This window comes from Rhinatrema bivittatum, chromosome 19, assembly GCF_901001135.1.
Source record: "Rhinatrema bivittatum chromosome 19, aRhiBiv1.1, whole genome shotgun sequence".
In the NCBI taxonomy this organism is placed as follows: domain Eukaryota; kingdom Metazoa; phylum Chordata; class Amphibia; order Gymnophiona; family Rhinatrematidae; genus Rhinatrema; species Rhinatrema bivittatum.
Genome location: NC_042633.1, coordinates 25,550,771 through 25,575,242, shown reverse-complemented (window position 1 = coordinate 25,575,242; position 24,472 = coordinate 25,550,771). Strand labels below are relative to the sequence as shown.

Sequence of the window (24,472 nt, the reverse complement as noted above, 5' to 3'; positions counted from 1 at the left end):
GGTTAAAAGACAGGAAACAGAGAGTAGGATTAAATGGTCAGTTTTCACAGTGGAAAAAGGTAAACAGTGGAGTGCCTCAGGGATCTGTACTTGGACCGGTGCTTTTTAATATATTTATAAATGATCTGGAAAGGGGTACGACGAGTGAGGTGATCAAATTTGCAGATGACACGAAATTATGCAGAGTAGTTAAATCTCAAGCAGATTGTGATGAATTGCAGGAGGACCTTGTGAGTCTGGAAGCTTCGACTTCCAAATGGCAGATGAAATTTAACGTGGACAAGTGCAACGTGATACATATAGGGAAAAATAACCCTTGCTGTAGTTACACAATATTAGGTTCTATCTTAGGAGTTACCATCCAGGAAAGAGATCTAGGTGTCATAGTGGATAATATATTGAAATCGTCAGCCCAGTGTGCTGTGGCCATCAAAAAAGCAAACAGAATGTTAGGAATTATTAGGAAGGGAATGGCAAATAAAACAGAGGATGTCATAATGCCTCTTTATTGCTCCAAGGTGAGACTGCACCTTGAATACTGTGTGCAATTCTGGTCACCGCATCTCAATAAGAATATAGCTGCACTGGAGAAAATGCAGAGAAGGGTGACCAAAATTATACGGGGCATGGATCGGCTCTCCTATGAAGAAAGGCTAAGGAAGTTAGGGCTGTTCTGTCTGGAGAAGAGATGACTGAGAGGGGATATGGCAGAAGTCTACAAAATCATGAAAGGACTTGAACAAGTTAATGTAAATTGGTCATTTACTCTCTCAGATAATAGAAGGACCAAGGGGCACTCCATGAAGTTAGCAGGTAGCTCATTTAAAACATATCTAAGAAAATTCTCTCTCACTCAGCGCATAGTTAAGCTCTGGAATTTATTGCCAGAGGGTATGGTTACAGGAGTTAGTGTAACAGGGTTTATAAAAGGTTTGGATAGGTTCCTAGAAGAAAAATCCATAAACTGCTATGAATTAATAAATAGTAGCGTGTGATCTATCTAACGAATGGGTACTTGCCAGGTACATGTGACTTGGATTGGCCACTGTGGGAAACAGGATACTGGGCTTGATGGACCCTTGGTCTGACCCAGTGTGGCACGTTCTTATGTTCTTATGTAATCTCTCTCTGCCTCCCAAAGGTGCACACAATGCTGGGATGGAGAGTGAGGGAGAAGCTCCATGCCTCCCAGGCATACGGTCATACAGTTGTGGAATAGGACACTGGGAATGGAGAATGAGAGAGAAGCTCCTGCCTCCTAGATGTATAGTCACACAATGCTGTGATGGAACACGGGGGATGGAGAGCCAGAGAGAAGCTTCCTGCCTCCCCAAGGTGTGCACACAATGCTGGGATGGAAAGTGAAGGAGAAGCTTCCTGCCTCTCAGGTGTACAGTTACACAGTGCTGGGATGGGACACAGGAGAGGTAGGTAATAGAGAGTAGAATCTTCCTGCCTCCCAGGTGTATGGTCACACAGTGCGAGGATGGAAAGTGAAGCAGAAGCTCCCTGCCTCACAGGTGTACGGCTACACAATGCTGAGATGGATGGAGAAACTCCCTGCCTCCCTGGTGTACAGTCACACAGTGCTGGGTTGGAGAGTGAGGGAGAAGTTCCCTGCCTTCCAGGTGTACAATCAGTGTTGGGATGGAGAGTAAGGGAGAAACTCCCTGCCTCCCAGCTGTACAGACACACAGTGCTGGGATGGAGAGTAAGGGAGAAACTCCCTGCCTCCCAGCTGTACAGACACACAGTGCTGGGATGGAGTGAGGGAGAAGCTCCCTGCCTCCCAGCTGTACAGACACACAGTGCTGGGATGGAGTGAGGGAGAAGCTCCCTGCCTCCCAGGTGTATGGTTACAAGGTGCTGGGGGGGACATGGAGAGTGAGAGAATCCCCCTGCCTCCTAGGGGCTGCCGTGACAGAGGCTGTGGGGAACCCTCTACGTTTTAGACATCTTGCGTTTTATTTCTGATTTCGGGAACGATCCTCAGCCTGCAGGCCGCGGCGCTGTCATCCCGTGCGAGGGCTCCTGGGACATGTAGGCCACACTCTCCTTTCCTCGCGCCCTACTTGCTGACGGTCGGCGGCTTCCGGGACTTTGCCTCCCGGTGTGCAGCGCGGCATGGCGTCCGTGCCGGCTCGGGGCGAGAGGCCGCCGGTGCGCAGGCGTGGGCGCGTTGCATGCCAGGGTTTGTGGTCGCCCTCAGCTCTCTGTGCTGTGCTGGCGCGCGTCGCGGACTTCACATCCCGTGATGCTCCTCGCGCGCCGGAGCTGCGGGGTAAGATGGCGGCCGCGGCGGCCCTGCAGAGGCTCCTTTTGTTGTAGGGGCTGGAGCGGGAGGTCCGGGCGGGGAGGGAGCGACGAGGCGCAGCCAGCACTGGCCAGGTGGGTTCATGAGTCGGAGGTGAAGGGTAATTCCTCTGTTCCGGGGCGGGAGGGAGGTTAATCTCTCTGTCCCGGGAGTTTGGGGGGGTAATGCCCCTGGTTTGGGGATGGAGGGGGAGATTACTCCCTGTTTAGAGGGTAAGGGAGGGAGGTAGGAGGTTACGTTCCCTGTGGGGAGGGTAATACCCCTGGGTTTGGGGGGATGGAATGGGGGAGGGTAATGCTTCCTGTTTTGGAAATGGAGAGGGAGGGTAATGCCCCTGTGTTTGGGGGCTGGAGGGGGGAGGGTGATGCCCCTGTGTGGGGGGAAATGGAGTGGGGGAGGATATGCTTCCTGTTTTGGGGCTGGAAGGGGGGATAATGCCCCTGTGTTTGGGGAGATGGAGTGGGGGAAGGTAATGCTCCCTGTTTTGGGGATAGAGAGGGGGAGGGTGATGCCCCTCTTTTTGGGGGCTGGGGGGTGGAGGGTATTGCTTTCTGTGTGGAGAGATGGAGTGGGGGAGGGTAATGTTTCCTGTTTTGGGGCTGGAGGGGGGATAATGCTCCTATGTTTGGGGAGATGGCATGGGGGGGGTAATGCTTCCTGTTTTGGGGCTGGAGGGAGGAGGGTAATGCCCCTGTGTGTGGAGAGATGGAGGGAAGAAAGGTAATGTCCCTGTGTTTGATGACGTTTGTGCTCCTTTTTAGGGGCAGGTGGAGGTTATTGCCTTTTGCCCTGGTGGTACCAGCAGAGTGTTTTTCTCTAGGCTTGTGGAGATGATTTTTGTATTGTGGGTGATTTCTGCTTTGGTACCCCAGTGGTGCAGGGTTGGCCCTGGGCTCTCCTCTTTACATGCTCACAGTGCAGAATATTTTCGGTTTATGTATGTATACACTCATTTCGTCTTTCTCCCACGGGTTCCCTCCTCCCTCTTCAGAGGCAGGTCAGGGTGGAGAATGTGCTGCCTGACCTATTCACCTTGGAGCTGGCTGCATGTGAGCTTTAAGGCCTTAGAAGTGGGGGGAGGGGGCTTTGAAAGAGCCTTTGTAGGTTGTCCTTCTGATGACGGTATTGCTTACCTTAAAGATGCGATTATTCATCAGGTCTCTCTTTTGACTAGAAAGGGCAGAGTATTTCTTTTTCCTGGATGACTATGTGTGTGGGGTGGGGTGGGTATCGTGAAGTGATGCTGTGGAAGCAGCATTGGCAAACCCCTATGGGGCACTACCAGCTGCTTGCTGGCCAGAGAGGATGGTGGGGAAGACTAGCTGCAGTTCTTGGGCCTGACTGACAAATGCTGCTGCAGTGGCTAGGCTACCCAGAAAGGAGGTTAAAAATGGGGAGCTTCACCCTCTCCACCATCACGTGCTTGTGAAGGAAAGCTCCTAGATGTTGATTTCAATGCTCTGGAAATTCAGGTCAGCAGGAAGAATCTGTCTATTGTTAAGATAGGTGGCTGGATAGCACTCCACTCAGTCTCAGCTTGTACTGTCTGTTACTTTTTCTGCTCAAAAGCTTGGGTGGTAGAGGAATATTTTGTGCCAGACCTGATGTGACATCAATTCTGTCTGGATCTGCTGAGAGGTTTGACAGCTCAGCCACGGTCAGCAGCCCGCCCTGCCTCCGTTCCGGAGAGGGTTGAATTTTCCAGTTCCAGTAATGTTAGTGGCAAAATCACAGGCTAGGTGCATTGCCTCTGATGAAAGGAATTGGATTCAGAGATTTGGGTGGGGAGAATGAGAACCAAACTCAGCCGCAGTCAGTTCTGTCCATAAGAAATCCCATTTTAAGCACCTGGATGCCGCTAGTGCATGCAAGGAATCTCAAACAGGAGCATGGAAAAGCTGCGGGATTTGTCCTGTCCAGCACTAGATAGAGAGCACAGGGCTCAGTAAAAACTGGGTACAGTACTGACATTAATTGAAGTGATGTGCTCATTTTTTGATTATTAATTTTGACAAACAGTTTGGTGTTGGAAGGTTAGAGAATGTGGAGAACCCGGTCAGGTCTAGGGAGCAGGTTCTAGGCATAAAGGTACAAGATTAAAAATGATTGAGTCCTGAGTAATGGAAGAATTGATTTCCTGTGCTGCACTTGGAGAGGGACTGAAGGCTTTGAGTAGAGAGATTGCAAGGATCTTTTTAACGCTCAGTTCTGGAAGGTTGTAAGTTCTTGTCGCTGAACGGCTTTTACACTCCCTCCCTCAGGCTCATCGCTAGAGGTGGCAGGGATGGAGGAAGAGGACGGTAAGGACCAGAAGAGTCCTGAGGATGGTATATCGGAGGTTTCTGAGGGAGGTGCTGTCATCAGCATGTCCACAGAGAAGACACATATGCAGGCCACCCCACAGGAAGCAGACTGTGATATCGGAGGAGACATGTGCCGACCGCCAGTGCTGTGCGGCGGACTGGACCCAGACCTGGTAAAGTACCTCCAGTGTTAGTTGGTACACCCTGCCACTTTACCTGGTAATGTACCCCAGTGCTGTGTATACCAACAGATTACACCCTGCTGTCACCTAGTAATGGATGCCAGTGCTCTGTATACTAACAGATTACACCCTGCCTCTTACCTGGTAATGTACCCCAGTGCTCTGTATACTAACAGATTACACCCTGCTGTCACCTAGTAATGTACCCCAGTGCTCTGTATACCAACAGATTACACCCTGCTGTCACCTGGTAATGGACCCCAGTGGTCTGTATACTAACAGATTGCACCCTGCCTCTTACCTGGTAATGTACCCCAGTGCTCTGTATACTAACAGATTACACCCTGCTGTCACCTAGTAATGTACCCCAGTGCTCTGTATACCAACAGATTACACCCTGCTGTCACCTGGTAATGTACCCCAGTGCTCTGTGTACTAACAGATTACACCCTGCTGTCACCTGGTAATGGACCCCAGTGCTCTGTATACTGCCTCTTACCTGGTAATGTACCCCAGTGCTCTGTTTACTAACAGATTTCACCCTGCTGTCACCTGGTAATGTACCCCAGTGCTCTGTATACTAACAGATTACACCCTGCTGTCACCTGGTAATGTACCCCAGTGCTCTGTATACTAATAATTGCACACCCTGCTGTCACCTGGTAATGTACCCCAGTGCTCTGTATACTAACAGATTACACCCTGCTGTCACCTGGTAATGTACCCCAGTGCTCTGTATACTAATAATTGCACCCTGCTGTCACCTGGTAATGGATGCCAGTGCTCCATATACTAACAGGTTACACCCTGCCTCTTACCTGGTAATGTACCCCAGTGCTCTGTATACCAACAGATTACACCCTGCTGTCACCTAGTAATGGACCCCAGTGCTCTGTGTACTAACAGATTACACCCTGCTGTCACCTGGTAATGGACCCCAGTGCTCTGTGTACTGCCTCTTACCTGGTAATGTACCCCAGTGCTCTGTTTACTAACAGATTACACACCCTGCCACTTTACCTGGTAATTTACGCCAGTACTCTGTATACTAATAATTGCAACCTGCTGTCACCTGGTAATGGATGCCAGTGCTCCATATACTAACAGATTACACCCTGCCTCTTACCTGGTAATGTACCCCCAGTGCTCTGTATACAACAGATTACACCCTGCTGTCACCTAGTAATGGACCCCAGTGCTCTGTGTACTAACAGATTACACCCTGCTGTCACCTGGTAATGGACCCCAGTGCTCTGTGTACTGCCTCTTACCTGGTAATGTACCCCAGTGCTCTGTGTACTAACAGATTACACCCTGCTGTCACCTGGTAATGGACCCCAGTGCACTGTGTACTAACAGATTACACCCTGCTGTCACCTGGTAATGGACCCCAGTGCTCTGTGTACTAACAGATTACACCCCTGCTGTCACCTGGTAATGGACGCCAGTGCTCTGTATACTAACATATTACACCCTGCTGTCACCTGGTAATGGACCCCAGTGCTCTGTGTACTAACAGATTACACCCTGCTGTCACCTAGTAATGGACACCAGTGCTCTGTGTACTAACATATTACACCCTGCTGTCACCTGGTAATGGACCCCAGTGCTCTGTGTACTGCCTCTTACCTGGTAATGTACCCCAGTGCTCTGTGTACTGCCTCTTACCTGGTAATGTACCCAGTGCTCTGTGTACTAACAGATTACACCCTGCTGTCACCTGGTAATGGACCCCGTGCTCTGTATACTGCCTCTTACCTGGTAATGTACCCCAGTGCTCTGTGTACTAACAGATTACAACCCTGCTGTCACCTGGTAATGGACCCCAGTGCTCTGTGTACTGCCTCTTACCTGGTAATGTACCCCAGTGCTCTGTGTACTAACAGATTACACCCTGCTGTCACTGTAATGGACGCCAGTGCTCTGTACTAACATATTACACCCCTGCTGTCACCTGGTAATGGACCCAGTGCTCTGTGTACTAACAGATTACACCCTGCTGTCACCTAGTAATGGACACCAGTGCTCTGTGTACTAACATATTACACCCTGCTGTCACCTGGTAATGGACCCCAGTGCTCTGTGTACTGCCTTACCTGGTAATGTACCCCAGTGCTCTGTGTACTGCCTCTTACCTGGTAATGTACCCCAGTGCTCTGTGTACTAACAGATTACACCCTGCTGTCACCTGGTAATGGACCCCAGTGCTCTGTATACTGCCTCTTACCTGGTAATGTACCCCAGTGCTCTGTGTACTAACAGATTTCACCCTGCTGTCACCTGATAATGTACCCCAGTGCTCTGTATACTAACAGATTACACCCTGCTGTCACCTGGTAATGTACCCCAGTGCTCTGTATACTAATAATTGCACCCTGCTGTCACCTGGTAATGTACCCCAGTGCTCTGTATACTAACAGATTACACCCTGCTGTCACCTGGTAATGTACCCCAGTGCTCTGTATACTAATAATTGCACCCTGCTGTCACCTGGTAATGGATGCCAGTGCTCCATATACTAACAGATTACACCCTGCCTCTTACCTGGTAATGTACCCCAGTGCTCTGTATACCAACAGATTACACCCTGCTGTCACCTAGTAATGGACCCCAGTGCTCTGTGTACTGCCTCTTACCTGGTAATGTACCCCAGTGCTCTGTGTACTAACAGATTACACCCTGCCACTTTACCTGGTAATTTACGCCAGTACTCTGTATACTAATAATTGCAACCTGCTGTCACCTGGTAATGGATGCCAGTGCTCCATATACTAACAGATTACACCCTGCCTCTTACCTGGTAATGTACCCCAGTGCTCTGTATACCAACAGATTACACCCTGCTGTCACCTAGTAATGGACCCCAGTGCTCTGTGTACCAACAGATTACACCCTGCTGTCACCTGGTAATGGACCCCAGTGCTCTGTGTACTGCCTCTTACCTGGTAATGTACCCCAGTGCTCTGTGTACTAACAGATTACACCCTGCTGTCACCTGGTAATGGACCCCAGTGCACTGTGTACTAACAGATTACACCCTGCTGTCACCTGGTAATGGACCCCAGTGCTCTGTGTACTAACAGATTACACCCTGCTGTCACCTGGTAATGGACGCCAGTGCTCTGTATACTAACATATTACACCCTGCTGTCACCTGGTAATGGACCCCAGTGCTCTGTGTACTAACAGATTACACCCTGCTGTCACCTAGTAATGGACACCAGTGCTCTGTGTACTAACAGATTACACCCTGCTGTCACCTGGTAATGGACCCCAGTGCACTGTGTACTAACAGATTACACCCTGCTGTCACCTGGTAATGTACCCCAGTGCTCTGTGTACTAACAGATTACACCCTGCTGTCACCTGGTAATGGACGCCAGTGCTCTGTATACTAACAGATTACACCCTGCTGTCACCTGGTAATGGACCCCAGTGCTCTGTGTACTAACAGATTACACCCTGCTGTCACCTGATAATGGACGCCAGTGCTCTGTATACTAACATATTACACCCTGCTGTCACCTGGTAATGGACCCAGTGCTCTGTGTACTAACAGATTACACCCTGCTGTCACCTGGTAATGGACGCCAGTGCTCTGTATACTAACAGATTACACCCTGCTGTCACCTGGTAATGGACCCCAGTGCTGTGTACTAACAGATTACACCCTGCTGTCACCTGGTAATGGACGCCAGTGCTCTGTATACTAACATACACCCTGCTGTCACCTGGTAATGGACCCCAGTGCTCTGTGTACTAACAGATTACACCCTGCTGTCACCTGTAATGGACGCCAGTGCTCTGTGTAACATAACAGCTGTCACCTGTTCCCCAGTGCTCTTGTACTAACAGATACACCTGTCACCAGTAATGCACCAGTGCTCTGTAACAGATTTCACCTGCTGTCACCTGGTAATGTACCAGTACTGTATATTCTAAACCGATGAAAACAATACAAAAGGAATCTGCCGATAATCTTCAACCACAAACACCACTCCCTTCGCTGATTTAATAGTTCATCAATAATATCTTATTCTTTTATTTTTGTTAATTTTATTTTTGAATCTGAACTGCATCAGCAAGCCTGACGCCGTGCCTTCTCAAAGCCAAAGCCGTCTGGACTATTTAATCATCTGCGGTTATGTTAGTCAACGAGTGCTCTCGAATATCTTTTATCAAAAAAACCATATTTACTAGAAAGGCTGTCTAATCCCGTTAGTGGCTGTTTGTGGTGGAAGCTTATCGGTGGATTCCTTTTGTATTGTTTTCATTTTGTTATGGCTCTTTTTGTATTGTTTATTGCAGACCGGTTACATACGCCCTGTCACCCCCCTGCTTTCTCCGTTATGATGTTCCCCTGATTGCCTGCATTTCATTCATTCATAGCGCAGTGGCTGCAGGCTTGAAATCTAAGGAATGAGCCATGGCAGAGCTGCTGGAGGCGAGGCTGCAGGGACGGGGCCTGCCGACGGCTTCCCTTCTGCAGCTTTTGTATTTGTAGGAAAAGAGGCTTCCACGAGCTTCAGGTGCAACGGGCCAGGGAGAAGGAAAGATTCCTCACGGTTTGGCGGCAGGTGCTGGTTTACTGTCCAGCCCGGGAAAGATTAACGCCACTGCCCTGCTTCCCAAATAGAAATGGATATTGTAGGACGCAGAGTGTTATTTGGGGACTCGTTGACGTTTTGGGGTTGTTTTTTTTCCCCCTCTCACCACTGGTCCCATCTCTGCTGTGGCTTTGCTTTTGTTTCAGAGAGGTGCACAAGAGGCTGTGGGGAGCGGCGCGCCGCACGAGCGCAGCGAGGATCACAGCCGGGTTCCAGGTATTTGACCACCCATCGTGTCGTGTCTCCTGAGCCCCAGGCACTGTGTCTGTTGCCCCCCCCAAGGCAAGCAGGCGGCAGTGTGGTGCTCTCCCAGGGGGGGATGGGGACGGACGGCCTGGGGTTTCTGCACCTCCCCAGCGCTCCTTTTTCTTGAAGCCGCCTGTCCTGTTGCTTTCAGATGCGGAGGATCTTCACCTAAAGAGACGGAAGCTGCATCCGAAGAAGCGACTGGTGAGGGAGAGTGCCGGCGCTGGGGACAGGGGACGGCCTGTGCTGGAATGGGAGAACGGGGAGGCTGTAAGTATTGGGCCCCCTACCTTCAGGGCTTGGTTGGCTTACCAGTCAGGGTTACCGCTGCATTAAGGTGTTCCTCGTGTGGCTTATCCCCAAAATGTGAATACTCTCTCATGAAACGAAGGCCTGAGCTGGGTTGGGCGCCGAGTGGCACCACTGACAGGATCGGTGCTTTGTCCTCCGTGGCGGTGACGGCGCCGTGGCTTCTCTCTTCTAGGCTGCTGAAGCTGCTCTGGATATGCTGTCCAGCCTGGCCGAGGCCCTGGAGTACCTGGAACGGATGTACAGTACCAATCCCACGCACTCTCACCTCACTCCCGACTTGGAAGGGACCATGGAGCCAGGAGTTATTTAGTGAGTATAGAGAGGGGCCAGGTGCATGGGTCCGGGAAGAGGGGAGGGAAAGTGGAGGCTGTCGCTGAGCTTTTCGCTGGTGCCTAGTCTTTTTTTTTTTTTTGGTTTTTGGGGCAGGGTACTGAGGTTGCCCTGCTGCCACCCTTGGGGTGCACTGTGGAAGGGGTGAGAAATAACTATTTGATTGTTAGTAGTAATAGTAAGAAGGAAGCTAGGTTTGGGGATGCTGTTTCTCATTCCTTAAATGTTTGGCTGCAGCGAAGACGAGGAGATGGCCGAGGTGGAGCTGGTGGCTGAGATGTGGATGGAGCATGAAGGAACTTACCCCGCGACACAGTCGGGTATTTTTGGAAGAGATCGGCATTGGAGGATTAAAAAATCAGGTAACAGCAGTGAAGGAGAACTGATCCCAAGACCCTTCCCCCCCCCCCCCCCCCCTCCCCTCAACAGCTGTCCTTGCCCTGATCCAAATCCAACTCCTATCAAAACCTGAGGCAACTCTTCTGAAGAGGCGTCTCTCTAAAAATGGAGCTTCCTGTCTGGATGGACATCCTTCCCAAGAATGGGAGGTTCCTGGCCTGACACTGGCACCTCTAGAACATTAGATCTTTCTCCTGATAGGGTCATCACTTTAGAGGGCCGCCTATCTGGCACCCTCACCCCCAGACCAGAGGCCCCTTTTCTGAATGCCACTCGGGCAGGCATCTTGGCCCTGCATGCTCGTTGTGACTTTATCACCGTCTGTTCCTTTGTATTCTGGCATGGTTGTACCCTCTTTTTTTTTTCCCCTCTCTCCCCTGGGATGTGTCTTGGGGTATGCTGTTTCAGAGACAGACCTTCTTTCCCGCTCACACTGTGTTCTTTCTCCATTTGCAGCGTGCCTTCAGCCCCCTGTTCGTTCCTGGAAAAGCAGACTGCTGTCTTTGCCCTTCCGTAGCTGTTCCTTTGGTTCCCTGCTTCGCAGAGATTCCCGAAGCTCAACAGATGCGCACGCTCCGCAGGAGACCCTCGGCCCCAGGACTAGACGGAACGTGGCCGACTGCTGTGGAGACACGGGGACTGCCGCTGGGCAGCGCGAGGGCGCACCAGTGCTCTCTGCCTTCTCCGCCGCTGTGGCGGATCCACTCAGCACTTTCTGTAATCAAGGAGCAGCGGAGGCCCTCGGGCCTGGTCGGACTTTTCCCGAATCTGGTGGGAGACGGGATTTGGGTCCCTCGCAGTGCTGGGGACTGACTCTGGGAAATGGCAGCGGGGTGTCCAATGGCCAGCAGAGGCCTCCGAACGAAGGGGGTGGGAGTTCTTCCACCTCCGGTACTCAGCACCCTCAGCCCCCCATGAGTGCCCTGGAGAAGATGGATTCCAGCTGCTCCTCCCCCTCCACCACTTCCTTTTCCCCTGCCTCGTACTCCCCGCACCCCCAGGACCTGCCAGGTAGCGGCTTATGCTCTCTCATGTCTCAGGAACTGGACATCTATGATCCTTTCCATCCCACGGATGAGGAGAATATGAATGGCGACTTCGAGTACGGGGACTCCCCTGAGAAGGAAACCGAGGATCAGAAATACGATCCTTTTGACCCCACTGGGTCCAACCCCAGCTCCTCCGTGCAGAGTCCCTCTCCGTACGAGGACGACGATGAGGAAGAGGAGGGCAATGTTTCCCACCCTGAGGACAGGATCTCGGAGGCGCTCGCTGGTATCTACGATGAGAACAGCTTGAGCCAAGATTTTCCCTTCTCAGAGAAGGACGATCTACCGCCAGAGCCCGGGCCCCTCAACAGAGAGCACGAAGCCACCCCCGAGAGAGAGACACCGGCTGATCCCACCCCAGCCTCCTGCGTAACTTCCAAGGACTCTGCCAGAGCTGAGCCCACCCCGGAGCTGTACAGTCCGAGCTCCAGCATCGACATGGAGCTGCCGAACGAGCCCGAGGCTGCATCCCCAGAACCCTCGGAAGAACCCATCAGTGAAGATCCGGTTGGGGTGGACTCCACGGATAAACTGGCTCCAGAGAGCCCCGAGGTGACCCTGGAGCCCAGGAGGAGAGTTTTTGCCGTAGATCTGAGCAAAGCGGAGTTTGCCTCCGAGGCCGAGCCCAAGTCTAAATTGGAGATCAAGGTTTCCTTGGAGTCTGTCCCGAAGGTGGAACCAAAGTCCTACCTACGAATGGAAAAAATCGCCAAGCTGGGTGGGGAGCCTAAGCTGCGCCACAAGTCTCGCCGTTCCTGCGAGAGGAGGGAGCGCAGCAGCAAGGAGAGCGAGCGAAAGTATGAGGATTCGGAAATCGAGGAAGGCGAGATCGTTCCGCAGGAGGAGGATCGCTTCAGCCCCATGCGTCTCTTCCGCAGCCGCTGCCGCATTCTGGAGCGGCCCTTGCGAGTGGTGGAAGGGGACGATTTCCTCTCGCTCCATGCCGACTCGGACGAGGAACGTGCTCTGCAGATAGACTTTGGAGAGAGCCAGGCGGACACCAGGTGGAAAGGAGTCGACCTGCGGCGGAAGATTACCAACCAGCGGCGCGAGAGGTATCGCAAGCAATCTGTGTCCCCTTCTGAGCCTAAAAGGCCATCCAAGTCGCGCTCCAGCTCCCGCAGCCGGAAAAAAGCCAAGAGGGAACACAAGAGGTCCAAGGAGCGCAAGCGATCCAAAGAAACGCGATCTGCACAGACCTCTTGGTCCCAAACCAAGAAATCCAGGTCAAAATCAAAGGACCGCAAACGCTTGCACCAGAAGACTTCCCGCTCCCGCTCCTGGTCCCCTTCCATTAGCACCAGCATCTCCGCTGTGGGGTCCTCCCGCACGTCCACTGAAAGGCGGAAAAGGAGGTCTAAGGAGAAGAGGCGCCGATGGTCCCGCTCCGTTAGCACACCGACCGATCCCGGAAGGATAAACGCAAAGAGAAACATCGCTCGGAGGGGAAAAAGGAAGAAGAAGCGTTCCCGGTCCAAATCCAGGGAGAGAAGATCTGAGCGCAGGGAGAAGGACAAGGAGAGAAGATTTGAGCGCAGGGAGAAGGACAAGGAGAGAGAGAGGCGGAGTATCATGGACGAAGCAAAGCCCGAGATGCCCCTCCTAACCGAGAGGCGGCGAAGAGACCACAGGACTGTGGTGCCGCCTTCCATCCAAGACCTCATGACAATGACCTTTTCACCCATCAAAAGGACCATTACTGTCAACCCCACTGAGAAGCTGGACGATGCCCGGACCGGCTGCGTACTCCGGAAGCTGCCGGGAAGCGGGAAGTGCTCTACGACTCTGAGGGTCTGAGCTTCGAGACCTTCTCTGACCGGGAGCTGCTAGATGACAGGGAGAGCAAAAGTCTCCGACTGTTTGAGAGGCACACGGGCAGGCCGGAGACGAGCAAGAGGAAGACCGCCCTGGAGTACGAGAAGAAGAGAATCGAGGAGGAAGAGAGCAAGCAGAAAGCCGGCAAAGAGGGCGAGAGGAAATCGGAGCTACTCGGGTGAGCGCTCCAGCCGGGAGCGTTGCCAAGAAGTTCAAAGAGAGTCCCCATTCTGAGATGGAGGCTCTGCGGGGTCGAAAAGGAGAAAGCACGCCTCGAGAGAGACAAAACCCCCAAGAAGCTGAAAGCCCCTCACAAGGGGACATCTAGCCGGAAAGTGAAGCTGCAGTCCAAAGTGGCTGTGCTGATTAGGGAGGGAGTGAGCAGCACCACCACCTCTGTGAAGGAGGCTGGCTCCATTGGGGTCAAGTTCAGCCGGGACAAGGAGAGCCGCTCCCCCTTCATCAAGTCGGAGGAGAAGCTGCCCGACTTCAAGGCCGGCAGGCCCAAGCCGGAGGGTCAGAGCCACAGAGCTGGCGCTCAAGCCCAAGAAAGTCAGAGGTTTGAAAACAAAGACTGGTATTAAGAGAGCCAAAATTGCCACCTCTGCTGGTGGCGCCATGGGCACCTCCACGGTCGCCGGCAAAATCAAGGGAACGGGTGAGAAGCGAAAGAAGAAACTGAAAAGCAAAGCTCCTGAAGAAGTCCAAGCAGACAGCTGCAGCAAGGAGATGCCCAGCCCTCCCCGAGCCGCCGAGGAGCCGATCTGGTCGGGCTCCGAGCAGTCTGAGAGCAAGGAGAAGCCCGCCAGCCCCACGAAAGCAGCCAACGAGCAGGAGCTAACCCCCGACTCCCAGACTGTGGACGCAGCTGTAAGACCCCGGATGTGTCCTTCATGCCCGAGGAGCCCCCACTCGACCTGCCGAGAAAAGACGAGCTGGAGGTGGACAGCATGTCCGAGCCCAAAGAGGAGCCACGAGCTCAAGCCACGCAAATGCCCTGGAACCTCCAAGCGGGCGTGGACTGCACCACGAGTGGCGTGCTGGCATGTGAGTAGCAAGCATGGCTTTTTTCCTGCACAGGTGAGAGAGGCGCTGACGTTTTGTGCACACCCTTCCTGCCCTGCAGCAGCCTCTGGCATCCAGTGCCGAGATCCACCCCCGCCCCCCCCACAGCTCCACCAATGCACCTCACTTCTACCCCCTAGATGCCGTCAGGGTCCTAGCATCCCTCTGGAAGTGGTCACCCTAGACACCCTCAGGGTCTCAGTATCCTCTGGGAATGTTACCCCGGGACCCTCTGTGGTGGTCCCGGGGTAACATAGTAACAATGGCAGAAGAGGGGCCAGGTGGGCACCCCTAGATTCTGTTGGGGGTCCCAGCACTTCCAGAGATCCGTTGCAAATTTTTTTTTTTTTTTCCCTGTATATTGAAATCCCCTTTTTGCATGCGCTGCCGCATCTCTTTGGAGCCCAATATATCTCCCTCGGCAAGCACACCACTTGCAGAGCGTACATACTACCCCACCTCTCTGCTTAGAAAAAAAAGTTTGACATTTGCACCTTTCTTTTCCTTCTAGTGACAGCTTTGTTGTTTAAGATGGAAGAAGCAAATATGGCAAGTCGGGCAAAGCCCAGGAATTAATCCAAGCCACCAATCAGGTGAGGTGACTGGAGGACAGATCTGTCTGCAGAGCTGACAGAGTAGAGACCATTGTGGACAAATTGGATGACTATCTTGCTGCCTATCCCATGGCGCTGCGCCAGGGTCTGGCCTGCTTATTCCACAGCACTGTGTGAGGAGAACAGGGCCCGACGCTGTCCTGCTGCTTATCCCACGGCGCTGCACCCAGGGTCACAGTGCCCAGTGCTGTCCTGCTCCTTATTCCATGGCACTGCATGAGGGGAACAGGGCCCGACGCTGTCCTGCTCCTTATCCCACGGCGCTGCGCCCAGGGTCACAGTGCCCGACACTGTCCTGCTCCTTATCCCACGGCGCTGCACCCAGGGTCACAGTGCCCAGTGCTGTCCTGCCTCCTTATCCCACGGCGCTGCACCCAGGGTCACAGTGCCCAATGCTGTCCTGCTCCTTATCCCACGGCACTGCATGAGGGGAACAGGGCCCGGCACTGTCCTGCTCCTCATCCCACGGCGCTGCGCCAGGGGAACAGGGCCAGACACTGTCCTGCTCCTTATCCCACGGTGCTGCGCCAGGGTCACAGTGCCCAATGCTGTTTCTGCTCCTTATCCCAACGGCAACTGCGTGAGGGGAACAGGGCCCGACCCTGTCCCTGCTCCTTATCCCACGGCGCTGCGCCAGGGGAACAGGGCCCGACACTGTCCTGCTCCTTATCCCACGGCGCTGCACCCAGGGTCACAGTGCCCAGTGCTGTCCTGCTCCTATCCCACGTCGCTGCACCAGGGTCACAGTGCCCAATGCTGTCCTGCTCCTTATCCCACGGCACTGCATGAGGGGAACAGGGCCAGACACTGTCCTGCTCCTTATCCCACGGTGCTGCGCCAGGGTCACAGTGCCCAATGCTGTTCTGCTCCTTATCCCACGGCACTGCGTGAGGGGAACAGGGCCCGACCCTGTCCTGCTCCTTATCCCACGGCGCTGCACCCAGGGTCACAGTGCCCAGTGCTGTCCCTGCTCCTTATCCACGGCGCTGCACCCAGGGGTCACAGTGTCCAATGCTGTCCTGCTCCTTATCCCACGGCACTGCGTGAGGGGAACAGGGCCCGGCACTGTCTGCTCCTTATCCCACGGCGCTGCGCCAGGGGAACAGGGCCAGACACTGTCCTGCTCCGTATCCCACGGTGCTGCGCCAGGGTCACAGTGCCCAATGCTGTCCTGCTTATCCCACGACACGTGTGAGGGGAACAGGGCCCGATGCTGTCCTGCTCCTTATCCTACGGCGCTGCGCCAGGGTCACAGGGTCCAATGCTGTCCTGCTTATCCCACGCCACTGTGTGAGGGGAACAGGGCCCGACACTATCCTGCTCATTATCCCATGGCGTTTCTTCCAGAATACTGGGTCAGACTCCAGGTATATAGATAATTTATAGAAAGATGTATGCATACATTCGGGAAGCCCATGGCTGGAATTTAACTGTGGGGTTAACTCTGCAGGACCAGTGCCTGAGATGGAGAGTAATGGAAACGATGTAGAATGGGGACGTGCATACAGCATGTGCTGCTCATATGTACACTAGGGGGACGTGTCCCCACAAGGGTATTGGTGTGTGTGTGCAAGTTTGCATGCTGGGAGAGATTTGCACGTGAGAAGTGGTAATGTGTGCAATAGAGGATCACACACCAGGGATACTGAGTGTGCATCTTTTCCCTTTTGCACACAGATCCTTAATCAGACCAAACCCTCTACCTCTTTGACTGTACAGCCCCCTCCACCACCACCACCATCGCACACGCCTGTGACGCACTCAGCACCTTCGTACCTCCTGCACAGCTCTCTGGGCTGCAGCTCCAGCCCCCCATCTCCCCCTGGGCTCCCCAGCAGCATCAGCCAAGCCTCTGCGGGTACCATGGCCAGCATGTTCTTCACAGCCTCTTCCAGCAGTGAGACTGGAAAGAGAGAAGGCAGCACCAGCTCAGAAGGGCATGGGGACACGGACAAGGTAAGAAGCCAGTGCTCCCAGGGGAAGAGGGCTGGCGGGCGAGGGGAGCAGCAGTCGTCACTGGCAAGGTGAGCAGCAGCCAGAGCTCCCAGGGGAGAGGGACAGCGGGCGAATGGTGCCATGGGTGAGGAAGCAGCAGTAGCCCCTCCCAAAGTAGAGGGGGCCGTGGTTGAGGGAGTAGCAGTCGCAGCTCCCAGTGGAGAAGGGGCCACGGGCAAAGGGGAGCAGTATCGCCACCTCCTAATGAGCATGGACCCCATTTCACATTGCGGTCTCTGCGGTTCATTCATTACTTGCTGATGCCAAGATGCTGTTTCAATTCTGGTTTCCTAGCGTGTAGCCAGATGGACTCGAGACCAGTGGGTTTATGCTCCCCTGCCAGCAGATGGAGACGGAAGGTTTCCTTAAACAGGCCTTTGATGCTATAGCAATGACCTTACAGATTGCTTCTTGTTGTGCCCTGATAGCTCGTTCGTGCCTGCGCCTCTCTCGGGAGGTGGATGACTCAGGAGCGAATTCCAGAGCGGTTATGGAACCTGCCCACCACCGTTTTAGCTGACACGGGCTTGGACCTAGTCTGTATCTCGGTCAGAGGAGTGGCCTCTGTGGTAGCGGCCAGAAGACAGCTTTTGATGCAGAGTTGGTCAGCAGACACAACCTCCAAGGCAAATCTCGCAAAGATGCCCTTTAAAGTATCTCTCCACAAATTGGAAAAGCTGGCCCGTAAATGGGGCGAATCTCCAGTACCCCAGCTACCAGAAGATAAAGCAGTTACAGTGCCTCTCGCCCATGGGGATCAATCCAGGGGCTTCAAATGCTTTCGCCCCTACAGAAACTCAATATTTCAAAGGTCTCAGTCCTTTTGGAGTCTGCAGCCCAAGAGAGGGTCAGGCGCGGGTTCAGGTTATCCCGAACCCCCAATGAAGTTTTGCTTATCCCACCCTCGGAACAAGGAGCTAGGGGATCGACTGCTCCTCTTCGACCAACAGTGGGTCGAGATCACTTCAGACAAATGGGTACTGGAGGTCATAAAAGAAGGATATGCGCTGGAATTTTGCAGCACTCCTCAGGACATATTCATGATATCTCCTTGCCACTCCCAACACAAGGAGCAGGCAGTGGAGGGCTACCCTGTTTAAGGCTCCTCAGGATGAGGGCTATAATCCCAGTACCTGGCCCCAGGAAAATACAGGGCGTTATTCCATCTATTTCATCATGCCCAGAAGGAAGGTTTTTCTTTCACCCCATCCTGGACCTCAAGAGTGTCAACCGACATCTGAGTGATTCATTTCCGCATGGAGCCCTACGCTCCATGATAATGGCCGTACTATCAGGAGAGTTCTTAACCTCCCTGGACCTATCTGAGGCTTACCTACATATTCCAATCCGGCAAGAACATAGTTTCTTATACTTTGCGGTACTGGGTGCCATTATCAGTTCCGGGCACTTCCATTTGCCTGGCCACCACCCCAGAACATTTTCCGAGATTATGGTGGCTGTAGTGGCAGCGTTGAGAAAAGAGGGAATCCTTGTGCACACGTTCTTGGCCGACTGATTGATCCGGGCAAAGTCCGTGGAAGAGAGTCTCTGGGTGACCAACAGGGTGACCCTCCTTGCTTCAGGAACTCGGTTGGGTCATAAACCTGGACAAAAGCACTCTCAAACCCTCCCAGTCCTTGGAATATCTGGAAGTCCGGTTTGACACCAAGCAGGGCAAGGTCTTCCTCCTAACCATGCGGATAAGGAAGTTGATGTCCCAAGTGTGTGTGATGAAACACAATACGCCCTGCGGTGTGGAGCTATCTTCAAGTCCTCTGTTTGATGGCGACAACCCTGGAAGTAGTGCCATAGGCAACGGCACACATGCGACCACTTCATCTCTTCCTGCTGTCATGTTGGAACCCGCTGTCTCAAGATATTTGATTCACCTCCACTTACTGATGGAAGCTCATCTGGGCAGTGGTGTACTGCTGTCCCCTCCGAACTGGCTGGTCCTCATGACAGAGCCTCTGGAGCTAGGGAGCTCACTGTCAGGAATTGACGGCCCTGGGGCATTGGACCAAGGAAGAGGCCCTCTGGAACATAAACAGCCTGGAAGCCCAGGCAGTCAGATTGGCGTGACTACAATTCAGCCACAAACTCCAGGGTCAAGCGGTCTGCGTAATGTGCGGACAACGCAACAATGGTAAACCTACATCAACCGCCAGGGTGGAACCAAAAGCCAGCAAGAGTCACCAGAGATAGATTCCTTATGGAATGGGCGGAAATACATCTACAGATGATCTCAGCCTCCCACATAGCAGGGAAAAAACGTAGTCACAGCAGACCTTCTAAGCAGGGAGAGTCTGGATCCAGGAGAGTGGGTGTTGTTAGCCAAAAGCCTTTCAGCTGGTAGGAGATCACTGGGGTCTCCCGTCCATCGACCTGCTGACCGCATCTCACAATGCAAGGGTTCCCCAATTCTTTGGTCATAGAAGAGATCATTTGACCCTGGGGATCAACGCTCTTGTTCAGACCTGGCCAGAAGAGGAGCTGCTATATACGCCTTCCCTCCATGGCCCCTCGTAGGCAGGGTCATTCACAGAATCGAGTGGTTGCAAGGGATTAGGCCTGCTAGTAGCTTCAGGATTGGCCCATGCATGCGTGGTATGCAGACATGCAGAGACTCCTGGTGGAGACCCTTTGCTTCCCACCACACAGGGACCTGCTACAACAGGGACCAGTCCTTCATGAGGATCCGACTCAATTCTGTCTTGCGGTCTGGCCCTTGAGAGGGCTCGCCTGATGAAGCGGGGATATTCAGCGGCAGTAATTGCCACCTTTTACTCCGTGCACGGACGTTCTCTACGTCCTAGTGTAGGTGTGGGTCTGGAGAGTGTTTGAGGCCTGGTACGAGGAACATAGTGTTTTCCCCTTGGACAGTCAAAATCCCACTAATTCTGGAATTTTTGCAGGACGGCTTTAATAAAGGTTTGACCCTTAACTCCTTGAAGGTCCAGGTAGCGGCTGTCTCCTGCTTCAGGGGCAAGGTGGCCAGGTCCCTTGTCGAATCTTAATCTAGTATTGAAGTTTTTGGCAGTGCCCTCCTTTGACCGCTGCACAGTCTTTCCTTGCATTTATTAAACCCTGAAAAACTGTGTTCCTGGGGGCTATATGCTCGGCGTGTCACATCTCTGAACTGTAGGCATTGTCCTGTCAGGAACAGTTCCTCTGGATGACTCCAGAACGTTACAGTTTCGTACTGTTCCATCCTTCTTGCCCAAGGTAGTCTCGGAGTTTCATTTTGAATCAGTCCATTTCCGCCATCCCTAGATAAGCAACAAGGACACAGAAAAATACCGCTTCCTCCGTCATTTGAATGTCAATAGGCGAACCGGTCCAAAAGACGGATCCCTGTTTGTCCTTCTCGGTGGAAGGAAGCAGGGTGAACCAGCTTTGCGGGCTGCCATAGCTCGCTGGATTAAAGAGGTGGTCACAGGAGGCTATGTGGAGACGGGGAAGCCCATTACACCTTCAGGATAAGGCTCATTCCTCTAGGGCTCAGGCGGTCTCATGGGCGGAAGTTAGACTGCTGTCTCCCATCAACATCTGCCGGGCGGCGACGTGATCCTCCTTGTACACCTTCTCCGGGTTCTATCGCCTGGATGTTCAGGTTTGGGAGGACGCAGCCTTTGCAAGGGCGATGTTAATTGGACCATGGGCAGCCTCCTGCCCCGATCGGGAGCAGCTTTTGTACATCCCATTGGTCCTGAGTCCATCTGGCTACACACTAGGATATGGAGCAAAGTACTACCTGATAATTTTGTTTTCCTTAGTGTAGACAGATGGTCTCGGCATCCGCCAAGGATTCGCCCGTGGAGTGGATATCAATTCCAAGAGATTACGGGTAAGCCGTCATCCAGTCCCTAGATCAGGGCATCTATAATCTTACTGGGGTTCAGTGTTTGGTTGAGTACATTTATGGTTATCCGTGTTTAATCAAGTTCAGTTTTTTTTGTTTTTTGTTTTAATTTTTTATTTATTCATTTTTAACATACATAGTCAGCAAAACATACTTTCCGATGAATAGGTCATATAATCACATCATCCAATCCAATATGGTAATATATACATCTTACCCATAACTTTCTAATCACAAATCACAGCTATCCCTTTCAAATAAGTAAAATTTAAAAGAAACATTTCTCCAATTTTGTGGAATCTCTTAAGAAAATACTTTTAAGAATCATTCAGATTATACATCCTGTTATAAAGAAATGAGAGCCAAGATTCTAATAGGGAGCACTAGGAAATGGTAAAGAATAAACAAAAGGTTACAATAATTTTCCTATTCCCGTGGCAGGTTCAAGTAGCAATTAGTTTGAGAAGAATGAGAATCAAGAAGTAAACGCAGAGCTTGTGGATCAAAATACACACATCTTTGGCTATTAAATTTGGGCACACATTTACTAGGATAACAAATCACCACATGGGCTCCTAAATGTTTTGCTTCTTGAGACAGCTGGAGAAATCTCTTTCTACGTAATTGTGCGTCTCTTGTTATGTCCGGGTAAATCCAAACTTTTTGGCCTAGATGGCATTTCTCTCTGTTTCGTAGAAACAATCTCAAAATAGTGTGTCTGTCTGAGGAAAAGACAAAGCTAATACACAAGGTCCCACGAAATTCAATTTGTTCTTCTGTAGACTGCTCCAAAAAATCCGTAAGATTTTCCATGTCCTGCGCTTGCATTTCCTTATTCTGTGGCTCATTTCCCGTCTTCTTCCCAAGCTTTATGTAGAAAATCTTCTCAATTGGTGGAATAGCATCTAATGGGATTTGTAAATTTTCCAGCATAAAATTTTTAAATTGTTCCATGGGTGATGTGATATCTTGACTCGTGGAAAATGTAATGCGCTCGAGTTTTCATATCTTGCTTCATTCTCCTATATTTTCACTTTGCCTTGTATTAGATTTTTCAGCTTGTATTAATCCAGTCTGCACAGTCTGGATTTGGGTGACTTGATCTTGCAAACCCTCCAATGCTGAGCCACTATTGGATCCAATTTTTGAATTTGGGTTTGTGTATTAGACAGAATATTAGACATCTTCACTGTTGAGTTTTTCAATTCAAGCAGTACTGCCCAGACATTCTCTAATGTTATTGTCTGCGATTGATCCACAAGTGAAGAAACACTAACGCTTACCCCACCTTCTTGACGGCGTTCTTGCCTCGTGGCAGAGGCCAGTCGAGCCATCCTGCCCCTCTGGCGTAGATGTTAGCTGTTGCTGCAGGGAGCCTGCGGGATTCACTGTTCCCGTACCTGCCGTCGCATCGGTTTCCCCATTTTTCACCTCGAAAGGGCCTAATGCTTCCACCTCAACGGGTTGAGCATTCTGACCCGAAGGGCAGGGGTTGTGTGCGCGGCAATGGGGGGCGGAGGCGCCACGGGAACTCCGGGGCTTAATGAGATGTTCAGGACCCGAGCCACCGGCGTTTGCTCCTCCCCAACGGCTCCAGCGGACACTTCTCCCGGGTTTGCTGTATTCAAAGGTGCGAAGAAACCTTGAATAAACCGTCTGAGACAGGGTAGGAATCGGGGTTGTCGGGGTTTCAGCCCTAATTTTCTCTTTTCTCTTGGGGTGAGTCATGTTAATCCAAGAAATAAATTCAATGCCAAGAGCGCTGCTTCACCCGACCACCTTTCAAGGCGCCATCTTGGATCTCCAATCAAGTTCTTAATCTTTAAGTTATTAAATTGTATTCAAGTTTTTCAGTAGTATGTCCACAATGGCTTTTGAAGAGCATACTGAAGGGCTGAGGTCACTGCAGGGGTGTATCGAGGGTGACGGCAGCTTTGAAACCTGACTCCGTCTCCTAGCAGGGGAGCATAACCCATTGGTCCTGAGTCTATCTGTCTACACTAAGGAAAACGAAATTATCAGGTAAGTAATTTGTCCATTTGAAGTACTGGGTTACCAGTGTGGGAAATGTGACCTTGGGAGTCTGTGTGACTGCACCTTGCATAGGGGAATGGATTTTGTGAGAAGTGTTTTGCATTTGCCTCTCCCCTGTGGCCCAATGAAGTCCAGCTGCTTTCATCCCCTCTGTGACTGTCCCTTACAGTATCTTAAGAAGCTGCACACGCAAGAGCGAGCAGTGGAGGAGGTGAAACTGGCCATTAAACCCTATTATCAGAAGAAAGAGATCACAAAGGAGGAATACAAAGACATCCTACGTAAAGCAGTGCACAAGGTAAGGCACCTATAGGGTGCACACTGCCCCCCGTCGCCTCAATCTGGAGAAGCTCACAGGCCCGCACTCTTCCCCCCCCCCCCCTCCCGATAATGCTTCCTCTCTCCATACCAGCCCCGCCACTCCCTGACCACAGCAGGGTGAAGGCCGAGGCGGACAGACCCCGGCCTTTTACCGTGCTGGGTGAGAGGCACTTACCCGAGCCCAGATTCTCTCTGCAGATCTGCCACAGCAAGAGCGGTGAAATCAACCCCGTGAAAGTGAATAACCTGGTGAAGGCCTACGTCCAGCGCTACAAGTACTTTCGGAAGCACGGCAGGAAGATGGACGAGGAGGAGAGCAGCAGCTATCGCAGCAGCAGGGAGCACAGCGGCCTGGACAAGGGCTCCTTCTCCTTACCCTTGATCTGATGCCGAGCAGCCTGGACAAGGACCTTTTCCCTTTCCCCGGCCTGCCCGCCAGCGTGGAGGGAGGAGGCTGGTGGAGTGGGGGGGGGAGGGGAGGGAAGAATATGATTTGGTTTGCCAGTGAAAATAAATCTTTATGCAAAGATTTTGTGAACTTTACAGATAAATCTTTTAATGGAAAGTACAGTGAAACACCTCTCTGCGTTTTAAGCGAGGCAGCAGTCGCTGCACGAACTGGAAACGGGGGGTGGCCCATGAGCAGCCTCTGCCTCGCCAGCTCCTGCAATTTTAAGCAGAACCTGTGAGAGATTTTGGAGGGGGAACCCCCCCCCCCCCTTCCTTGCTGTTCTCTGTAAATATTTCTGTCCCGTAAGGAGCTGCTGTGTGCCGCGCTCTCGTGGTTTCAGTTCTACAGCTTTGTTCCCATTTTCATCATTTCTTGATTTTTCTTTTGCATGGGTTTCAGTTCAGGAGCAGGTCAATGTGCTTACTCGCTCCCCTCACTTGTGTTTAACTGCGTTATTAAATGGCCTTGTTGTAAGTCTCCGTCCCTGACTTTCTGTTTATAAAGAAATATGTTATGTATTTGGGCTGTGGTGTCTTTTCTTCTGCCTGGAGAAAGAGAGTGCTGGCCTTCGCA

The 24,472-nt window shown here is 52.1% G+C and overlaps 1 protein-coding gene across 1 annotated transcript; it reads left to right on the top strand.

The window, feature by feature from the left end:
- Nucleotides 1-2,109: 2,109 nt before the first annotated feature.
- On the top strand, nt 2,110-24,417 carry SCAF1 (SR-related CTD associated factor 1). The gene is given in 17 exon segments (XM_029585353.1): nt 2,110-2,281; nt 4,576-4,790; nt 9,553-9,622; nt 9,804-9,922; nt 10,137-10,273; nt 10,532-10,656; nt 11,150-13,137; nt 13,140-13,196; nt 13,198-13,468; nt 13,471-14,071; nt 14,073-14,419; nt 14,422-14,604; nt 15,134-15,178; nt 15,181-15,215; nt 16,914-17,192; nt 23,297-23,425; nt 23,647-24,417. Coding segments are annotated over 17 exon segments (4,947 nt in total). The 5' UTR covers nt 2,110-2,124; the 3' UTR covers nt 23,836-24,417.
- Nucleotides 24,418-24,472: the final 55 nt, after the last annotated feature.